The 22,800-nt window shown below is 41.4% G+C and overlaps 1 protein-coding gene across 2 annotated transcripts in view; it reads right to left on the bottom strand.

The window, feature by feature from the left end:
- Positions 1-2,079: 2,079 nt before the first annotated feature.
- Positions 2,080-22,800, bottom strand: part of LOC117512561 (embryonic polyadenylate-binding protein-like) — a 59,256-nt gene continuing 38,535 nt past the window's right edge. For both annotated transcript variants that reach the window (XM_034172682.1, XM_034172683.1), the window contains 10 exons: positions 20,940-21,077; positions 19,884-19,979; positions 13,703-13,963; positions 12,749-12,836; positions 12,549-12,668; positions 12,321-12,457; positions 7,787-7,895; positions 7,565-7,695; positions 2,581-2,656; positions 2,080-2,247 (listed from right to left, as the gene is read on the bottom strand). In XM_034172682.1, the coding sequence (XP_034028573.1) occupies positions 2,594-2,656; positions 7,565-7,695; positions 7,787-7,895; positions 12,321-12,457; positions 12,549-12,668; positions 12,749-12,836; positions 13,703-13,963; positions 19,884-19,979; positions 20,940-21,077 (1,143 nt within the window). In that variant the 3' untranslated portion in view covers positions 2,080-2,247; positions 2,581-2,593. The remainder of the gene's footprint in view (positions 2,248-2,580; positions 2,657-7,564; positions 7,696-7,786; positions 7,896-12,320; positions 12,458-12,548; positions 12,669-12,748; positions 12,837-13,702; positions 13,964-19,883; positions 19,980-20,939; positions 21,078-22,800) is intronic.

Here is a 22,800-nt window from a genome sequence, read left to right as displayed (position 1 = left end):
CCCCTCCCTGAGCCTGGTTCTGCTGGAGGTTTCTTCCTGTTAAAAGGGAGTTTTTCCTTCCCACTGTAGCCAGTGCTTGCTCACAGGGGGTCGTTTTGACCGTTGGGGTTTTACATAATTATTGTATGGCCTTGCCTTGCAGTATAAGGCACCTTGGGGCAACTGTTTGTTGTGATTTGGCGCTATATAAAAAAAAAATTGATTGATTGATTGATAAAGCTTCAACAATTAGCGTCCTCAGTTCCCAAACGCTTACTGAGTGTTGTTAGAAGGAAAGGTGAACACAGTGGTAAACAAACCATTGTCCCAGTTTTTTAGAAATGTGTTGCAGGCATCCATTTCAAAATGAGCAAATATTTGCACAAAAACAATAAAGATTATCAGTTTGAACATTAAATATCTTGTCTTTGTGGTGTATTCAATTGAATATAGGTTTAAGAGGATTTGCAAATCACTGTATTCTGTTTTTATTTACATTTTACACAATGTCCCAACTTCATTGGAATTGGGGTTGTAATATGCAAAGGGCTTTTAATGAAAATGCATCAAGATCGGACAGAATGATTTGTCAGATGTCAGCGAAAATCCGTTATACAAAATGTTATACAAAATCCCTTATATTAGAGAATTATTTAATTGCCCTAAAAGCATAAAAAACAAAGCACCTGGGGAAGACAACATTCCTGTTGAGGTCTTTTAAAGAAGACTTCTTCTCTACAAGAGTCAGACAGAAGTCAGACTTCCAGACCAAGAATTTTAGCTGAGGAAGCTTCTACGATTTGAAGCGAGACGTCCTCGCTTCAAGCAACCCAGTCCAGTCGAAGATTCAAGCTTCTCTACTGTCTTTTAAAGAAGGTCCCTTTCTTCAACTGCACCAACTCATCAAAATCTGGACTTGATTTACTTGACAAAAGCTTTTGACAGCATGTCACCCCCACTTCTGTGGAATATCCTGTGCAATATGGGAGGTCCAGAGAAATTCATCAAGATCCTGAGGTGTCTCCACAATGACATGTCCACCACAGTTCTGGTAAATGGCACAAAAACCAAAGCCTTCAAAGTTCAATCAGGACTAAAGCAGGGCTGTGTCATCACACATTTGTGGCAAAAATCCTCCACCTGATCAAGGACAAGGTGCCACCATTAACTGACATGTACAGAACAGATGGAAAGCTCTTCTACCAGAGCCAACTGCGAGCCAACAAGAAAATAAACAAGGGCTGAGCCTGCTGGCGAGCAATGATCCATGTGGGCGTAGGTCTTTGTAAAAATCTAGACACAGAGGAGAAGAGGAAAGAGAGCAGCAACCACGTGCAGTGTCTGTTACAACCAATGCGTGTCATGACTGGGGCTTTTCAGTCATCTCCACGTCCATCATCCTGTCCAGAAATTGATCAATCTTCCTCACCACAAACATTGCCATGACACTTCATTTGAACAGTACCCAAGGATACGCATAAGAGACCGAAGGCATCCAGCCATCACAGGTGCTGGATAGCATCCAAGTTTCACAACTGCACAGTGAGGCAATAAACAGCAGAATACCAAAAACCTGAACCTTCTTTCTACACTGGTGTCGACATAGCGAGACACCTCTGTTAATCACATAAGCTGTTGTTCTCAAAGGCCTTGGGACCCAGAGACATTAACATCAGTGTCAAGATAAGTACCATGCAGATACACTTTTGATGGTTGAATCCAGGAAGTGTTCTCCATAAACACACCCAATGCCCAGTCCAGCACTGAGTAGGAACCCCAAACTCATTTTTGGTAAAACTTCAGAACTCACTAGGAAGTTTGGAAAGCCTCGTATAAGCCACCTATGATGTCCAGCAACTTGCTGGTGATCCCACAAATCTTATTCATGTACATTGACTAAATTGAGAGACTTGCGTATGCATATGATTTGATGTATAAACAGCACTTTACACAGGCAGGGACACAGAACTCTCGATATAGGTACAGGCAGGGGTTCTATGGGTCCATCTCAACTCCAAACGTTTGGTCCCAGGAAAACTTCCAACCCAAAAATAAACTTACTGCATTTACTGACTGTGCTTAATAAAATGACAAAACAGGTTTAATGCACATATTCTGAACTTTATTCTCTAACACAAAGTATTTTCAACAACAAAATAGATTCAACTTCACAAATTTCTTAACTGTCTAATGCACACAAACTTTTTTTTTCAATTTTGTCATTTTACTCTTTTTGTCATTTTTCCTCCTCCAGAACATTGTCAATATCTGCATGGGGAGAAAAAAAAAATTAGTCTTTTTGTAAAAAAAAACAAAAAAAACGAAGGGAGGGGGAATTGTCTATTTGTAAGACGTGCTAAGTAGGTGTGACCACTGACAACTTCCCTTTGTTAAAGTATCAAATGCTCACATTGGAATTTTCAAATGAATGAAAACCATAATACAGCCAAATGCTGTGCAGCATAGAGAGGTTATGAACCAGTAGGACAAAGTACTTTACTCTCAGTTTACACACCACTTAAAATCACTTAAATTTAGGAGCATGCCATATGGGACTTTCTACTGGTGAGAACCAAAACAAAAGGAAACTCTGACACAGACCTGAAAGGGTTTTTCACTTTTTAGGAGAGTGTTCCTTTGCCTGGTGAGCTTGTAGGACAGCAATCGCCTCCTCCACCTGATTAGAGACCAAAACAAACAAACAAAGACTGCAACCCTGAGGTCAGTGATCTAAAAACACCATTTTAATGATGTGCAGTGACTTTTGTATAAATTAAGTTTTAGCTACATTGCTTCATGTAAGCCTGATTAGTAAAGAATTGTGTTACACAAAATGACAACACTTGTTAAGGCCAAGGGATAGCTAAGCACCAGCGTCTCAATTTGGATCTCAGGTGTCGCAGGTAAATCAAATGTCAAATGAGCTGACTATACTAAACAAAGAGCTATGAAAATATTAGGGCTGAAACGATTAGTCGAGTAATGCAAATAATTTGATTACAAAAAATGTTCAAGGCAAACTCTGTGCCTCGAAGCTCCATTTAACATTGTAGTACATATGCTAGGCCTGTGTGTGGTGCTGTAATGTCCCCTGAAAAAAACAGAAGACTAGAGCATGCACATAAGCCATGTAAGAGCTAATCAATTAAGCACCAAAAGCTACAGCTTTTGAACTCAACACAGAGTAAAATAAAACCTTTTAAGAGAAAGAGGGTCCATGCTTATCATCTGAAATAGCTTACTGCGCATTTAAAGCAAAGCAGTGTGTTTATCTATTTTTACAAAATGCACACTTTGGTCCGCGGGTTGCGCTCTGTTCTATGTGCACTTTAAGTCAAGTTTTCATCGACAGGGTGCAGAGCAGATTTATCAGTGTGGTTTTGTGGACAAGCTGCACCCCAGAGGGGGTGCAACGATTTACCCAAACTGACCCCAAATATGACTAAATGAAGTATTTTTATTTATTTTCATAAATGCACTCTGTTCTCAAAATGGTACATGTAGCGCTCTCACTCCCTCCCTCCCATTGTCTCTTTAGAATGCTGAAACAATATACAAGGAATGTTTAAGTATGTTTGCGAGCAGTGATGCCGATTAGTGAACTTTACTGAACTTCTGTGTAACGGTAGTGTAACGCGTTACTAATCTGACCACTTTTTTTTAGTAACGAGTAATCTAACGCGTTAATGTTTCCAAATCAGTAATCAGATTAAAGTTACTTCTCCAAGTCACTGTGCGTTACTATTATTTTACACTGTGGGTTGATAGCAGCATTAAACTTGGTCAGTGGGCAGGGGGTCGGGGTTCAACTGAACTGCCCACTTTAAGCGAGCTGTGAGCTTTTCATCCGCGGTTTTTTGCACCAGGTCGACTCGTTCTCACCTCTTAAAGCGCGGTGACAACAGCACACCTGCACTGAGCTTTACAAAGACATTTTTATGCTTTTTTTCTCCGAGCCGCTCCGTATCTGCTGCTAAAAACAGCTGATCCTCCGCGACGCGTCAACGACTAACATTATTTTCCACTCAAATGCACCTAAACTCTCTTTCTGAGGACCACATGATGTGAAAACGCAATAAAACTTTTTTACCTGTAAATCTGGTCATGTTTTCTGCATAAATAAATGTTATCCATTCTTTGTGCTCAAATGCCAAAGCAAGGGCGAATCCAGATGGAATGGGGCGTGGGGCAGGGATGTCCCCCCCCCCCCCCCCCACATTAAAGGTCCAGTTTTGAAGCCTTTTTTTTTTTTTTAACTACAACTACTAATACTACTTAAAATAATAATAATTTCGACAAGTAAAATGTTTAGAGAGAATTTAAATGTTAGAAAAATGTTAGAATGAATTTAATAGTTACATTTATAAACAATGTAGGTTAGAAATTGCAAGTTTTACTGTTACAGTGCTGTCAACAGTTAAATATGAGGTCAAGAAAGAGGTCTTTATTTTACTTTTTATAAAACAAGTATTTATTTTCATTGAAGTCAAGAAAGAGGTCTTTATTTTACTTTTTATAAAACAAGTATTTATTTTCATTGAAGTCAAGAAAGGGTGACTATAAAGTGAGTTTTGGCAAAACAGGTATCATTGTCATTGTCATTGTCATGTTGAGGTGTCGGCAGCTGGGGAAAGTAACTAAAAAAGTAACTAATAATCTTAGTTACTTTTCCGAGTGAGTAATCAGTAAAATAACTAAGTTACTTTTTCAAGGAGTAATCAGTAATCAGTAATTGGATTACTTTTTCAAAGTAACTGTGGCAACACTGTTTGCGAGTACTGGCAATTTTTTCTTTGGGGGGGGGGGGGGGGGGGAGCAATACAATGGACTCTGAACTTTAAGATCTGATGTTACGAGCCCTGACGAGGCAGCAGTGTGTCCTGCTGTACGTCTGCAAAGGCGAGTGCTGTTTGCTTTCATGTACCATTTTGGGAATGGAGCTCATTTCCGAAAATAAATCAAAGTACTTCATTTAGTCATATTTGGAGTCAGTTTTGGTCAGTTTGGGTAAATCATCGCACCCCAGAGAGCCCAGTTTTTCCACAGGCTGTGCTCACGTTCAGGTGCAGCCTGACTAACTGAGGATTACACCAACTGCCTCCGGTGTCAGGGGAGTGCTGAGCTCCTGACACCGGGAAAGCCATTGTTTAGGGAGAGCCCTGGACTATTGATGTTGTTTAAATAACGCAAAAGTACGTTTTATCCGATTACTTGATTAACTGCAGGGTTCTAGCTAGCGCAAACTTGCGGTACAGCCCGTTACGCTATAATTTTGGACCGTTATGCTTATTTTGGACCATTACGATTTTCAATACAGTGTCTGTAATCAACCGTTTCTGCAGCGCGACTCCAGTTTGAAGCGTGAATCGAAGCAATGCTTCAATTCAATGGCTCGTGGCTCTTTGATTCGCTGCTCTTCAGAAGCAGCAAGTCCGCTTCTTAACCCCTCTGAAAGCCATTAAAATATCATGAGTCACTTTTGTGTGGATTAAAGTCACTAACTGTGACTCTTGTCTTGTTGCAGTCGAGAAACGAGAATCGTCCTCCGTTCCATTGTCACAGCTTCAAACGCTGCACGGCTCTTTGCTGAGACAGAGTCCGCTTGGAATGAATAACTTAAAAACAAATCGCCGCTTTAAATAAAATGACACCTCTTACAAACGTTGCAATACAGACAATAAACTACAATCAACTAAAATGTTTTTTCCTCCCAAAATGAGACGTCTTGCATTCTTTATAAACCTGACCAGCAGCACAGCTGCAAGAGCTGCAGCTCATAGGTATGGAAAGACATTCATGCCAATAATAATGTCTGAAAGGAAATGCTTTTGACAAAAACTAACATTTTATTTCTGTTTATGTCCAGAGATCAAGGATCCACCATGTAGAGTTTATTATGTCCAGAGTTTAAGGATCCAGTAACCAATTTCATATTTATTTACTCTAAGACTCAATAAAATGTTGTTCAATTTCAACTTAATCAGCTTATAAAGCACCAAATTACAACAAAAGCCATCTCAAGGTGCCTCACACAGAACAGTTCAACATAAAAAAAAAAAAAAATTCAAATACCTAATTAAAAACAGAAGTAAAAGAATAAAACATAAAATAAAAACTACTCAGAAGAAAGAGAATAAAAATAGGTTTTAAGTCTTGACTTAAAAATGTCCATGGACTCCAACTGCCTCACTGAGGGCCATGTACTGGCTAACCCAGCATGAGATTGCCCACTCAACAAACTTCCCCAGCCGTCTTGACATGATGAAGGGATTTGGGCTGTCGTACCTTGCTTTTCCCCTTTGGATACCCCTAGAATGGCCAATTTTTAGCTTGAATTTTCAAAAGCCTTCCCCCTTCTGCACCATACCCCCCCGGTCGCTTCACTCCCTCGACATTACCACTACGCTAAAATTTTATCCTAGCTAGAACCCTGAATTGCCAGAATAATCAATAGAATACTCAATTACTGAAACAATCGATAGCTGCAGCCCTAGAAAACATTGATGAATTGTGTTTTATTTTTGATGTCATATGCCCCGAGAATTTAAGTCATACACATTTAGAAATTAGCTTGATTTCATCTGCCACTGATAAACGCTCAGAAACGTGAGCCTGCCAGTAAAATTGACTTCGGCGTCCCCCTCTGAGACATTACTGAAACGAATGAGAAAATCTGAATTTTCCTGTAGCTCAATATCTGTTTTTTATGGACTTTGATAGTGAATACGTTGAAATGGTGAACAGGTGTATTTTGGAAGGGTCCATCATAACCAGTCCTGGTGTTTATTAGTTGTGTGGTTTTCCCACAGATAAGATTTTTGAGGGAGAAGTGAAAGTGTTCTGGAGATGCCTCCGGTAAAGACTGGAGAAATACAACAGAGCAAAGCGTGAGAAATGTGCTTCAAAAACTACTTTGAGCTGGAGTCACAGAGAAAGAAAGATTTTATGTGTGTGTTTAAAAGGTGAGAAACATGAAGACTTAGAGATAAAGTGACTGCTTTTGCACGAAACACCTGACCCGCCCCAAAATGTTTAACAGCCTTACCTGCTTACCACATCAATGACTGTGGATGGACAAATGACAGATGAAAGCAACACAAACACAACGATCAGCAACTGCATCTCATCTTTGAGAACCCTCATGTGTTCCCATAAATTTGATCATTTTCAAAGACAGAAAACAACTTTGGAACCAGAGCAGGTGTGATTCTACACGACCGTGTGCAAACATAGGAGGAGAACTCAGCTGGATCCATCTCTATTAATCTGTGCTTTTCAGTCTTATTTAGATGCACTTAATGTAGGTTTTTTCTGAATACAAAAAAAAAAAAAACAACCCAAACTGACGTGCTGTCATAAGTCTGAGCATGAAACTAAGTGGCCACAGATGCAGCGGCGTGACCTTGAGCTAGCTTAAAGTAGGTCCCCAAGAATATGTAATGATTGTGGATAAAAATGGCTATTAACCTGTCATGTATTTTCCTGACACACGCTGGCTAAATTTACTTTTAATCAGCTATATCAGTGTCCGCAAAAGGTAAAGACTTGGAATAAATGGTTTACATGCTCCACATGCTTATTATACCTTAGAATGCAAAGACTCTGGTGATTCCAGCATGTGTAGCAGCTCTGCGTTGTCGATCTCCAGCAGCATCCCTGTGATCTTTCCAGCCAGTGTGGGGTGAAGGGCATGGATCAGTGGGTACAATCGCTCACCTGGTGTCACAGCACAGACAGCACATTGACAGTTGTAAGGAAGCAGTTTGCTTTCAGATACAAGGATGGAAGAGAAAGAATGGCATCACACCCAGAAGCTGTTTCTGATCCATGAGGGGTGCTGCAGCCAGCACAGAGGCGGTGAGGGGCTCGGGGCCTTGAACGTGCACTGTTGGCTCCATCACATGCGCAGGAGCAACCTAACATATGTAGTACAACAATTACAGTGATAAAGAAGAAGAACCATTGTCACTGAACATGTACAATGAAATTTCTCCTCTTCATTTAACCCATCCATTGGTTATCAAATTTTCTAAAGTATAAGTTGCACCTTTTCCCTGTATGTATGTAACCAAGTGCTTCCCCAGGAGGGAGTTTAGCGACAGACAAGAACTCAAGATCTGCACATGTAAATCCCAAAAATAATCAAGATGGACAGACAAACGTGTGATCGACAACATACTGGATGTTATTCGACAGAGTTTGGATAAAAGTAACCATCAGATGAACATAGACTGCTGGCCCACAGCGTTTGGAAACAAGACAATAAAAATGTGAGTCTGTTTTTTAATCAGCTCTTTAATTTGGGATTTTTTTTGTGTGTGTTTGCCTGATCTTGCCAAATCTCAGAAGCTAAGCAGAGTCTGTCCTGATCCGCACTTGAATAGAAGACCTTTTACGAAGAGCAGCAGCAAAGGTAAAACTGGAGTTGCATCAGATAGAGCATCTGGCTAAAACTTGTGCCAAATCCCAATACAGATTTGTACTGGACTGGCTGTGGTGACCCTGAACAAAACAGGGATATCCGAAGGACAAACTACATGGACAGAACATACCAACAAGAAACCCAAAAGGGAAAGATAAACATCTTCCATCCTGACCTTTCACAATAAAAATCCTAGATATACAGTGCATTCAGAAAGTATTTAAAGCCTTTGCTCAATACTTTGTTGATGCACCTTTGGCAGCAATTACAGCCTCAGTCTTCTTGAATATCTTTGGGCAGTTTTGCCCATTACTCTTTGCAGCACCTCTCAAGCTCCATCAGGTTGGATGGGGAGTGTCGGTGCACAGCCATTTTCAGATCTCTCCAGAGATGTTCAATCAGATTCAGGTCTGGGCTCTGGCTGGGCCACTCAAAGACATTCATAGAGCATGATGCGGCCACCACCATGCTTCACTGTAGGATGGTGCCTGGCATTCATGCCAGAGTTCAATCTTTTTGTCTCATCAGACCAGAGAATTTTGTTTCTCATGGTCAGAGTCCTTCAGGTGCCTTTTGGCCAACTCCAGGCAGGGCCACTCGACCAAAGAAAACTGATTGGTGGACTGCTGCACAGATGGTTGTCCTTCTGGAAGGTTCTCCTCTTGCCACATAGGGATACTGGAGCTCTTCTTACAGGGTGACCATCGGGTTCTTGGTCATCCCCCTGACTAAGGCCCTTCTCTCCTGACTGCTGTTTAGACAGACGGCCAGCTCAAGGAATAGTCCTGGTGGATCTGAACTTCTTCCATGTACAGATGATGGATTCCAATGTGCTCACTGGGCCCTTCATAGCAGCAGAAGTGTTTCTGTACCCTTCACAAGATTTGTGCCTCAAGACAATCCTGTCTAGAAGGTCTACAGACAATTCCTTTAACTTCATGCCCGGTTTGTGCTCTGACCTGCACTGCCAATTGTGGGACCTTATATGTAGACAGGTGTGTGTCTTTCCAAATCATGTTCAATCAACTGAATTTACCCCGGGTGGACTCCAATTAAGCTGCAGAAACATCTGATGGATGATCAGTGGAAACAGGATGCACTTGAGCTCAATTTTAAGCTTCACGGCAAAGCCTGTAAATAATTATGTACATGTGATGCCTTACATTTTTATTTATAATAAATTTGCAAAAAAAAAAAAAACTTTTTTCAGTCATAATGGGGTATTGTGTGTAGAATTATGAGGGGGAAAAAGTGAATATATCATTTTGTAATCAATTTTGGAATAAGGCTGTAACATAAAATGTGGACGAAGTGCAGTGCTGTGAATACTTTCCGGATGCACTGTACAACGCTGCTACCGCGGGGCACTTACATTAACTCAAAATATTTTTCTAATAGGCAACTCAACTACAGATCTGTGATCAAAACAAAATGATACACACCTACTCTGCTGTACTAGTTGTTGCGTGCGTGTGTGTGTGTGTGCATGTCAGCTACCACATTTAATGAAATCAAACGGTTGAGCTTGCTGCACTTCACAGAAAAAATAATATATCACTTTTCACATATATATTATTTTTCTAAGTGACAAAGGCAAGCTAACCTATTTTTGTTCTTCTAAAACCGAAAACACAGTTTTTGGAACCTAATAACACTTCTGAACTTATTTTGTGGCCGTTCACACGGTGATGTCACAGGCTGGTAGCGAGCTGCAAAACTCTGTTTCATTTGTGTGTAAATATTTCCTCTTTGTCATATATTATGTAAAAGATAGCGAGAAGTAAACACTTCTAAAACTGAAAACGCTCTTTTTGTAACCTGATAACATATGCTAACTCAAAGCTAACTTCCGATGGAGTTTAATTTGACTCATTAATAACAGCAAATGTACAGAGGGTGATCTACAAATATTCCTTGATTTGCATAACTTCTGCTTTTGTCAAAAGCTCATGTACACACACACAAAGCCTCCTGCAGACGCTGTTAAAACGTATTCCATGTTGTTTTTGAGTGACTGATTAATAGAGGGGCTTTATTGAACATGTACAAATTGTATGTAAGACAACAGGATCTTAATAACTAAACAACTGCAAATTATGAGCACAAGGCTCATACGGCCGAGGATATTTTACCATTGCGTTATATTTATATGAGGTCTGTTAGAAAAGTATCCGACCTTTTTATTTTTTTCCAAAAACCATATGGATTTGATTCACGTGATTGCATCAGACAAGCTTGAACCTTCGTGCGCATGCGTGAGTTTTTTCACGCCTGTCGGTTGTGTCATTCGCCTGTGAGCAGGCTTTGTGTGAGCACTGGTCCACCCTCTCATCATTTTTTTATTGCAAATAAATGTCTGAAAGATTTGGAGCTTTGCTGCATCAATTTTTTTCCAGAAACTGTGAGAGACCTCCAGGTGGACACCGTTCGGAAAATTAATATGGCTTTCAGGGACACTTTTATGGGGATTATACAGATTAAGGAGTGTTACTGCTGCTTTAAGGACGGCCCACAACTGCTGAGAGCGAGGTGCGCTCCCAGCGCCGGTCGACATGCTCAGACCCCGCTGAAACAACCAGATCATTTCCAACGTGAAGGCTTTGTTGATCCGGGACCTCGTCTGACTTTCACAAAAAGGCAGAAGTCGTGGACATCAGCACTTTTTCGGCACATTCCACCGTTACAGGAGTTTTTTTTCATGGAAAGAAAAGCGGAGGGACGCGCCACGGAGCCGTTCATTACGCGGGACAAAACCACCTCGGTGTTGGTCTCACAGGACGGCTTAAAGGTGGCTTTCAGATGGATTCCGGTTGCTTTTCAGTCGTGTGATTATCCGATTGTGATTGTGCATGAGCTGGACTTGCCTCAACATGTCCTGGAAGGCTTCATCACGGCGTTGCTTTGCGCCATGCAGCTCCACCGCGACGCGCGGTGGAGCTGCTCCTCTTTCCATGACAAAAACTCCTGTAACAGTGGAATGTGCCGTTCATTTCTAAATTGGACGCTGTCTTGTCGTCTGACTAGCACAGGAATTGTGAAAAGACGTGGACATCAGCATTTTTTCGGCACATTGAGACAGACGTGCGGAGGAGTTCCGCGCGTCGCGGTGGAGCTGCATGGCGCAAAGCAACGCCGTGATGAAGCCTTCCAGGACATGTTGGGGCAGGTCCAGCTCATGCACAATCACAATCGGATAATCACATGACTGAAAAGCAACCGGAATCCATGTGAAATCCACCTGAAAGCCGTCTTGTGAGACCAACACCGAGGTGGTTTTGTCCCGCGTAATGAACGGCTCCGTGGCGCGTCCCTCCGCTTTTCTTTCCATGAAAAAAACTCCTGTAACAGTGGAATGTGCCGAAAAAGTGCTGATGTCCACGACTTCTGCCTTTTTGTGAAAGTCAGACGAGGTCCCGGATCAACAAAGCCTTCACGTTGGAAATGATCTGGTTGTTTCAGCGGGGTCTGAGCATGTCGACCGGCGCTGGGAGTGTGCCGCGCTTTCAGCAGTTGTGGGCCGTCCTTAAAGCGGCAGTAACACTCCTTAATCTGTATAATCCCCATAAAATCGTCCCTGAAAGCCATATTAATTTTCCGAACGGTGTCCACCTGGAGGTCTCTCACAGTTTCTGGAAAAAAATTGATGCAGCAAAGCTCCAAATCGTTCAGACATTTATTCGCAATAAAAAAAACATGAGAGGGATGGACCACTGCTCACACAAAGCCTGCTCACAGGCGAATGACGCAACCGACAGGCGTGAAAAAACTCACGCATGCACACGAAGGTTCAAGCTTGTCTGATGCAATCACACGTGATTCAAATCCATATGGTTTTTGAAAAAAATAAAAAGGTCGGATACTTTTCTAACAGACCTCGTATTTTATAAACATGTTAATTGCAGTTTTTTTTTTACTATACCTGTACTCTGGTCATCGGAGCAGGTATAGCAATGACCTGCTGAGGGTTTCTCACTGCAAATGAGTACTTGTACTGGTTGCTTCTGGCCACACCAGACACATCAGTGCGTCCACCCACCGTCTGGGTCCCAATGTTTACTAAACAAGGAAATTACATTTGTCAGATACCAACAACACATTTAGTTTTTGGAGTATGCAGTCCAGAACACACTTCAGTAGCAGCACTTACTCGTCTTTTGTGTAGAATTTACAACGCGTGGCGCTTGGGTGGAAGCTTGCCTGACTGTAGCAATGGAAGTTGAAGCACGTCGAGAACTTGTACTGCCAGCATACTGAGCCGAATAGGGACCTAAACACATTGAAGATGGCATCTGTATGATGCACATAAAACATGCATTTATTTTATGTGCACACAAAATAACCACTCACTCTGGAATCGTGATGCTTGACCTGTCCAGCGAGGCACAGTTCTCAGGTTGCCACCAGCATTATGGTTGTAGAAGGAACGAGTGGGAGGCTGCAGAAAGAAAATTTGTTGAACTTGCAAGGCAACATAGTAAAAGCCATTCTCTGACGCACAATTCTCTTTTGTGAATACTGGATTATATTCTGTGTTTCCAGATCTGACAACAAATGGAAATGAGCAAAAAATGGCACCACTGCAAAAGCAACAAAAACTGTACAAATCAGGGTGCACATTAGGATTTATTTTACCCTCTCCCTGTACCAAAAACTGGGATACCTACTGACACCAAGGCACACCATTGTTTTAAAACATAAAATTTAATAGGCATTTTCAATGTGTGGACGAAAATACCATTCATATGCATGGGAACACCCAGGGAGCAAAAGTCTGTCTGGAGAGGGGTTACCTGGTTGCACAAGCAGGCAGTCAATTACTACATGTGTTGGAACACCCACCCCTCCATATATTTCAACAGAATGTCTGATTTAATCACAAATGACTCAACCGTTTAGTGCCACGTGTGGCCAGACGGTGCCGCTATATGCACAACTCTCGTACTGTAAACTATCAAATTGACATTGTTGTACAAATACAAAAGATTAAAAAACAGTTGTTTCCTGCTTGGTCCTTTCTGTGCGTGTGTGTGTGTGTGTGTGTGTTTATCTATATGTGGCCCTGTGACAGACTAGTGTCCTGTCCATAGTGTACCCTGCCTCACACCCTATGAATGCTGGGACATGCCCCAGCTCCCCTGTGACCCTTGATTGGCGTAAGCAAGTATAGAAAATGAATCAATCACTGTATGTGCATCAAACACTTTAAAAACAGACAAACCTTTTCTTTCATGAGCATTACTTTTAACACATTATGACCCTCCCCTGATCTTTAGGGAGAAAGAGACAGAAAATCATTCATACCTGTGGTACAGTCATGTAGTATCCAGCCTGCTGGTACGAGTCAATGATCGGACTTGTCATGGTCCTCAAGGTAGCAAGTCTCTGCATGTACTTATTGGTGAGAATAGCTTTTCGTTCCTCTCTGCGCTGAGCCAGAGCCACATATAATGGTTTGGTTGCAACAATTCTGCCATTCATTTCAGTAACAGCTTTAGTTGCTTCCTCCGGTGAAGAGAAGCAGACAAAGCCAAAGCCTTTGCTTTGGGGGCCGTCTGTCATGACCTGCATTTAAAAAGGGAAAAAAGCCTTAGTTTTATATTCTCCTTTGATAATGGGGTAGTTTTGTCATCCAGAATTCTGTTTGTGTCAGCAGACCCAAAGAAAGTTTTTCCATCTGCAACCATATTATGTTGACGCCAACAAAGATTTACACATACAGAAAATGGCAATTTGTATGAAACTGATTGAATGCTGGTCTTTGAATAAAAGAATGATTTGTTCACTATTGTTTGAGAATTGTGATAGAATAAATTATATCAATCAATCAATCAATCAATCAAGTTTATTTCTAGAGCTCTTTACAACACTCAAAGTGACCAAAGTGCTTTACAACAAAACTTAAAAACAAAACATGGTAAAAACAAATATCCAGCAGTAAAACCATTACAAAAACAATTAAATAAAATATGCATAAAAACATTTAATAACAAAATAAAGCGCCATCATGCTACTGAGTGTTAAAAGCCAGCCTGAACAAATACGTCTTGAGCCTGGACTTAAAAAGCTCCAAGTCAGAGATGATTCTCATTTCAGGGGGCAATTTATTCCAAAGTTTGGGCCCAGCAACAGAGAAGGCCCGATCACCCCAGCGTTTAGACCTGGACCTGGGCACCTCCAGTAAAAGCTGATTTACAGACCTCAAAGACCTGTTTGAGACACGAGGATGCAAAAGCTCAGTCAAATAAGGAGGGGCCAGGCCATTAAGGGCTTTAAAGACAAACATCAAAATTTTAAAATCAACCCTAAAAGAGACTGGAAGCCAGTGCAAATTAAAAAGGACTGGGGTGATGTGCTGACGTCTTGATATGTTTGTTAAAAATCGGGCTGCAGCATTTTGCACCAGCTGGAGATGACTCAGAGATGTCTGAGGAACTCCAACATAAAGGGCATTACAATAGTCAATTCTAGAGCTGATAAAAGCGTGGATAGTTTTTTCAAGGTCAGTGTGGTTTAAAAATGGCTTAACCTTAGATAATTATAACTAACCTTAGATATAATGTCAGTGTGTTGAGTAAGCCTTCTTCACTTTTTATTGCTTAATCATTGTCTCAACTTGTCAAAATAATACAATTTACAGCTTTTTATAGTGATAAAATGATTATGGAACAACTGAGTTCAATATATTGAGCCGAACCACCACAATATTTTCAGTTATTAATCTGTGGCGCCATGGTTAAACCAATTGCCCACCCCTGTATTACACAAAGGCTTTAACTTACACATAATTAAATACTTTTTTAATTTTAATTTTTAAGGTGACAGCTTTTCTAAAGCTTTTACTTAATTCAATACCAGGGGCAGTGATGGTCTAGTGCAGGGGTGGGCAATCATGTGCCATGAAGGGCCGAGACACTGCAGGTTTTCCTTGCAACCAATCACCTCAGCAGGTGATTTCATTGACGATCAAGTGTTTATGTTCGGGGGAGAAGCTCATCAGCAACCCACATGCTGAGGTTGTGATAAAATTGATATCACAACCTACCGTAATTTCCGGACTATAAACTGCTATTTTTTTCCCCACATGCTTTGAACACTGCGGTTTCAACAATGATATGGCTAATTTATGGATTTTTACAGGCTACTGAGTGGTTCAAGTCGGTACTGCACGGTATTATATGGGTCGGATTGGTTAAGTCTGGCTTGGTTTGTGTTTCCACCGCAGGCACAACCTTTAGTTATGCAGGTAAACACTTAAATATTGACGAGCATGACATCGAGCGTGCACACGGTGTCGCATGCACACAATGGATTACACCTGTAGCAGACCGTGCCGGCCCCGGATTGGCCCAACCACATCAGGACCTGCAGTTCACCAATATTGGTGTACGACCCCCAGAGCAGAAAAAAAAGAAAAAATAATATAGCACCTTCAACTGCACCACAGACTAAAACAGTTAAATGTGGTCTATTAAACATTAGGTCTCTCTCTTCTAAGTCCCTGTTAGTAAATGATATAATAATTGATCAACATATTGATTTATTCTGCCTTACAGAAACCTGGTTACAGCAGGATGAATATGTTAGTTTAAATGAGTCAACACCCCCGAGTCACACTAACTGCCAGAACGCTCGTAGCACGGGCCAAGGCGGAGGATTAGCAGCAATCTTCCATTCCAGCTTATTAATTAATCAAAAACCCAGACAGAGCTTTAATTCATTTGAAAGCTTGACTCTTAGTCTTGTCCATCCAAATTGGAAGTCCCAAAAACCAGTTTTATTTGTTATTATCTATCATCCACCTGGTCGTTACTGTGAGTTTCTCTGTGAATTTTCAGACCTTTTGTCTGACTTAGTGCTTAGCTCAGATAATTATAGTGGGCGATTTTAACATCCACACAGATGCTGAGAATGACAGCCTCAACACTGCATTTAATCTATTATTAGACTCAATTGGCTTTGCTCAAAATGTAAATGAGTCCACCCACCACTTTAATCATATCTTGGATCTTGTTCTGAATTATGGTATGGAAATTGAAGACTTAACAGTATTCCCTGAAAACTCCCTTCTGTCTGATCATTTCTTAATAACATTTACATTTACTCTGATGGACTACCCAGCAGTGGGGAATAAGATTCATTTCACTAGAAGTCTTTCAGAAAGCACTGTAACTAGGTTTAAGGATATGATTCCTTCTTTATGTTCTCTAATGCCATATACCAACACAGTGCAGAGTAGCTACCTAAACTCTGTAAGTGAGATAGAGTATCTCGTCAATAGTTTTACATCCTCATTGAAGACAACTTTGGATGCTGTAGCTCCTCTGAAAAAGAGAGCTTTAAATCAGAAGTGCCTGACTCCGTGGTATAACTCACAAACTCGCAGCTTAAAGCAGATAACCTGTAAGTTGGAGAAGAAATGGCGTCTCACTAATTTAGAAGATCTTCACTTAGCCTGGAAAAAGAGTCTGTTGCTCTATAACAAAAGACCTCTGTAAAGCTAGGACATCTTATTACTCATCACTAATTGAAGAAAATAAGAACAACCCCAGGTTTCTTTTCAGCACTGTAGCCAGGCTGACAAAGAGTCAGAGCTCTATTGAGCCGAGTATTCCTTTCTGAGTTATTTTCATTAGTTACTTCATCCAAACCATCAACATGTCTATTAGACCCCATTCCTACCAGGCTGCTCAAGGAAGCCCTACCATTATTTAATGCTTCGATCTTAAATATGATCAATCTATCTTTATTAGTTGGCTATGTACCACAGGCTTTTAAGGTGGCAGTAATTAAACCATTACTTAAAAAGCCATCACTTGACCTAGCTATCTTAGCTAATTATAGGCCAATCTCCAACCTTCCTTTTCTCTCAAAAATTCTTGAAAGGGTAGTTGTAAAACAGCTAACTGATCATCTGCAGAGGAATGGTCTATTTGAAGAGTTTCAGTCAGGTTTTAGAATTCATCATAGTACAGAAACAGCATTAGTGAAGGTTACAAATGATCTTCTTATGGCCTCAGACAGTGGACTCATCTCCGTGCTTGTTCTGTTAGACCTCAGTGCTGCTTTTGATACTGTTGACCATAAAATTTTATTACAGAGATTAGAGCATGCCATAGGTATTAAAGGCACTGCGCTGCGGTGGTTTGAATCATATTTATCTAATAGATTACAATTTGTTCATGTAAATAGGGAATCTTCTTCACAGAGTAAGGTTAATTATGGAGTTCCACAAGGTTCTGTGCTAGGACCAATTTTATTCACTTTATACATGCTTCCCTTAGGCAGTATTATTAGACGGCATTGCTTAAATTTTCATTGTTACGCAGATGATACCCAGCTTTATCTATCCATGAAGCTAGAGGACACACACCAATTAGCTAAACTGCAGGATTGTCTTACAGACATAAAGACATGGATGACCTCTAATTTCCTGCTTTTAAACTCAGATAAAACTGAAGTTATTGTACTTGGCCCCACAAATCTTAGAAACATGGTGTCTAACCAGATCCTTACTCTGGATGGCATTACCCTGACCTCTAGTAATACTGTGAGAAATCTTGGAGTCATTTTTGATCAGGTTATGTCATTCAATGCGCATATTAAACAAATACGTAGGACTGCTTTTTTGCATTTACGCAATATCTCTAAAATTAGAAAGGTCTTGTCTCAGAGTGATGCTGAAAAACTAATTCATGCATTTATTTCCTCTAGGCTGGACTATTGTAATTCATTATTATCAGGTTGTCCTAAAAGTTCCCTGAAAAGCCTTCAGTTAATTCAAAATGCTGCAGCTAGAGTACTAACGGGGACTAGAAGGAGAGAGCATATCTCACCCATATTGGCCTCTCTTCATTGGCTTCCTGTTAATTCTAGAATAGAATTTAAAATTCTTCTTCTTACTTATAAGGTTTTGAATAATCAGGTCCCATCTTATCTTAGGGACCTCTTAGTACCATATCACCCCAATAGAGCGCTTCGCTCTCAGACTGCAGGCTTACTTGTAATTCCTAGGGTTTGTAAGAGTAGAATGGGAGGCAGAGCCTTCAGCTTTCAGGCTCCTCTCCTGTGGAACCAGCTCCCAATTCAGATCAGGGAGACAGACACCCTCTCTACTTTTAAGATTAGGCTTAAAACTTTCCTTTTTGCTAAAGATTATAGTTAGGGCTGGATCAGGTGACCCTGAACCATCCCTTAGTTATGCTGCTATAGACTTAGACCGCTGGGGGGTTCCCATGATGCATTGTTTCTTTCTCTTTTTGCTCTGTATGCACCACTCTGCATTTAATCATTAGTGATTGATCTCTGCTCCCCTCCACAGCATGTCTTTTTCCTGGTTCCCTCCCTCAGCCCCAACCAGTCCCAGCAGAAGACTGCCCCTCCCTGAGCCTGGTTCTGCTGGAGGTTTCTTCCTGTTAAAAGGGAGTTTTTCCTTCCCACTGTCGCCAAGTGCTTGCTCACAGGGGGTCGTTTTGACCGTTGGGGTTTTTACGTAATTATTGTATGGCCTTGCCTTACAATATAAAGCGCCTTGGGGCAACTGTTTGTTGTGATTTGGCGCTATATAAATAAAATTGATTGATTGAAACCATGATCTGACGGAGCAACTGTGGTGCAAAGTGCCGGTGTCACAGAGGGACTTTTCTTCAGCCGCGACAAAAAATTAAAGTATTGATGATGTGATGATGAATCTTGTAAAACTCTGCTGATGATGAATCTTGTAAAACTCTGCTCTCTCTTTGCTTGCTGTGTCATCACCGCACTGAGACAACTACATTCAAACACCAATTCTTTTCAAATTCGAATTATGTTGTGTTGTGTGTGATATATGTGGCCACCATGACATGGATGTGACAGTTGTAATGTGTTCCCGGGGTCTCTCTTTCTCTCACACAAAGTATAGGTGATAAAAATGTACTTGCACTAACATTGTAGCTCTTGTCTAGCATTCTAGCTTGAACCCAGGTCTGCACGAGGTTGAAATCAGTGTCAAACACTCGGGCCAACTTCAGGTCCTGGTGCAATGTGTTTCTCCCAAAGTTCATTCAATAAAGAATGGAAAAGATCATTCTGTAGCAGCAGTTAGGGTGGTTAAATAAAACAAAGGTGATTTAAAGATAACTTTGTGTCAGTGGGAGACTATGTGCGATAATGGCAAACAAAAGCTTGAGAAGTTTGTTTGCATCCAGCAGCTTAAATTGCATCCCTATTGTTGGGTCTGGTGTCTCATCTTATTCTTGACAATATTCCACAGAATCTGTGGGGTTCATATCAGGTGAGATAGTTGGCCAATAAGGTACAGTCATACCATGGTCAGCAAACTGACACCATGTTCAGACCGTGGCGAACCCTGCCCAAATAGAAAACAATGTCTTAAATCCAAATTGCGCCATTCCAATTCAGAAAAACCCTATCTGGCTCAAGCAGGATTTGAGCGGATTGCAAACCCCAGTCTGAATGGGGTCTTCGAGAAGTCTTATCTTACCTTGGCACTTGTGATGGTCCCATATGGTGCGAACTCCTTCCGTAGCCTCTCATCATCAATGGTATCGTCCAGGTTCTTCACATACAGATTCACACCCTTGAATTGGACAGAGTAAGACACTTAATGGTACTCTTTGATAGTCTTTCAAGAGTAAATCCATATCTCAAAACAGTATGAAGCAGAGGAAAATTTCTAACAAATAAAAAGTGAAAATATTAACCTTTAATTACTATATATTTTATTAACCTTGGAACAGCACATTACACTTCCACAGCACATAGATTATAGTAGCTATTCAGATTCCCAGGCATCACTAATGTACCTGTGTTCTCTAAAGAAAACTGGTGGCAAAAGTAATTGTAAAATCAATGGGTGCCAATAATGATAGAGTACATTTTGTAGTTGTATATTTTTAGTTTTTGATTCTATGAAATAATGGTTATTGTTCAATAACAGCCGAAGATGAAGATGGCAGAGCTGAAGATGTTGTGATTCTCTTTGGTAGTGATGAGGAGGGACAGGATTAGGATCAGACAGATAGCTCAGGTGGGACAGTTTAGAGATAAAGTCAGAGAGGCAAGCTTGAGATGTTTGGACATAAGCAAAGGAGGGACCCAGGGTATATAGGGAGAGGGATGCTGAGGATGGAGCCACCAGGCAGGAGAAGAAGTGGGAGGCCAAAGAGGTTTATGGATGTGTTGTGGGAGGACATGGTGGACAGAGGAAGTTACAGAGGACAGGGTGAGATGGAAACAATTGATCTGCTGTGGCGACCCCTAACAGGAGCAGCTGAATGAAGAAGTGCAGCCATTTTATTCATGTATAAAACTGATTTTTTATTTGTAACATTTTAATTTCTGTGCTTAAAATATGGCTTTCAACAATTTTGACAGACACAAAGACAAAATTAAATTACTAGTAGTGCTGACATAGCAAAACTAACACAGCAGGTTTTAAGGTCTTCATTGCATCACAACCTTTTAATTAATTTCCAATCATTCAACAAAATGCACCAAATCAAAAGACAATTTGCAATTTTTCATTAATCCACAACACCTGATAGCGCTGAATGCGGTCCTGTTTGATCTGGTCAAACTTGCGCTTTAGCTCTCCCTGGCGTTCCAGCCGCTTCTGAGCCCGTCCTACGTAGATTGTTTTCCCATCTACCTCCTTTCCATTCATTTCCTCAACTGCCTAAGAAAAAAAAGAACAAAAAATGAGATGATAATATAATTACAAAATAAATTTATGAAAAACCTAATTGTTTTTCGTTACCCCACCCTGGATTGCCACCTTATCACAGTGGAGGGGGTCATGTGCTCCAGTGATCCTGGAAGCTATACTGTCTGGAGCATTTGCTGCTGGTAGGGCCACCCTTGTCACATTAGTCCCAGGTGAGGAGACGGACAAAGAGCGCTTCAATAGACCCTTTCTGATGGACAAATGTAGGGATGAAGTCACCTTGCCAGGATTAGGGAAACCAAGGCCTCCTTCTGGAGCCTGGTGGCCAGGTCTACAACTGTGAGACTCAGTCCGGTACAGCTCCCCCAAAAAACCAACACTACCACCTCCATGTGGGTCACCACCCACAGGGAGAGTGTAAAGGGTCTGGTGCACTGTTTTTCAGGAAGAGGATGAGCACATACCCACTGAGACTGCCACTTTCATGGTACTTGACTCTTGGAATGTCACCTTTCTGGTGGGGAAGGAGCTTGAGCTTGTGCAAGAGGTTGAGCAATACAAACTACAAATAGTTGGGCTCACATCCATGTACAACATGATCTCTGGAACAAAAGTCCGGGAGAGGGCCTGATCTCTCTCTCTTTCTCTAGAGTTGTCCAGGTTGAGAGGCACCAGGTGGATAAGGAGATACTCACAAGTCTCAGACTGCTGGTAGGTATTCTGGAGTTTTCCCCAGTGTTTGTGCATATGCACCAAACCGTAACTCAGAGTACCCAGCCTTCTTGGAGACTCTTCGTGGAATCTTGGAAAAGTTTCCTGCTGAGGGCTCCTTAGTAGTGAGTGCCTTGTATGGCAGCACCCTGACATTGCGGTGAATGTAAGGCATTATTGGAAAGCGCTTTGAGCATCTGAAGCAGATGGAAAAGCGCTATATAAATGCAGTCTATTTACAATTTTTACCATTTAGTTCTATCGAGGGACTTCAATGCTCACATGGGCAATAATGAAGAAACTTGGAGAGGAGTAAGTGGGAGGAACGACCCCCCTGATCTGAATCAGAGTGGTGTATTTTTGGTGGACGTACGAGCACAAGGGTCCTCATAAGTACACTTGGTACCAGAACTCCTGAGGTCATAGTTCGATGATCAATTTTGTAATCGTGTCAGCAGACCTGCAACCATGTGTCTTGGACAGTTGAGTGAAGAGGGGGAAGAGCTGTCAACTGATCAATGCCTGGTGATTAGTAGGCTCAGATGGCAGAGTAAGCCACCAAACCGATCTGGAAGGCCTAAACACATGGTGAGGGTTTTCTGGGAACATTTGTTAGAAGACGCTGTCCAGATGGCATTCAACTCTCACCTCTGAAGAAACTTCTCCCACATCCCGAGGGAGGCCAGGACATGGAAGTGGAGTGGTCCATGTTGAAGGCCTCCACTGCTTAGATGGCTGCTATGAGACGTGGCCAGACTGTTGTCAGAGCTGGTCATGGCAGCAACCCAAGAGAACCCGCTGGTGGAGACTAGGGGCCAACCGATTATCGGCCTGGCCGAATATCAGCGTCGATATTCAGCATTTTTCTGGATAATGGCATCGGCCATTTATTGCAGCCGATATGAGTTTATTTTTGCAGTGCTGAATGTAGCAAGTTCCTCCTTCATGTACTATGTGTTGCAGAGAGACAAAGAGTGCACTGCAAGCAGCGCCTCTGTTCATCATAGTGTCTGAGTAAAAGAAA

Source organism: Thalassophryne amazonica, chromosome 6 (genome assembly GCF_902500255.1).
Source record: "Thalassophryne amazonica chromosome 6, fThaAma1.1, whole genome shotgun sequence".
Taxonomy (NCBI): Eukaryota; Metazoa; Chordata; class Actinopteri; order Batrachoidiformes; family Batrachoididae; genus Thalassophryne; species Thalassophryne amazonica.
Note: the sequence above shows the minus strand (reverse complement) of the source record. Positions and strands in the feature narration are given on the sequence as shown.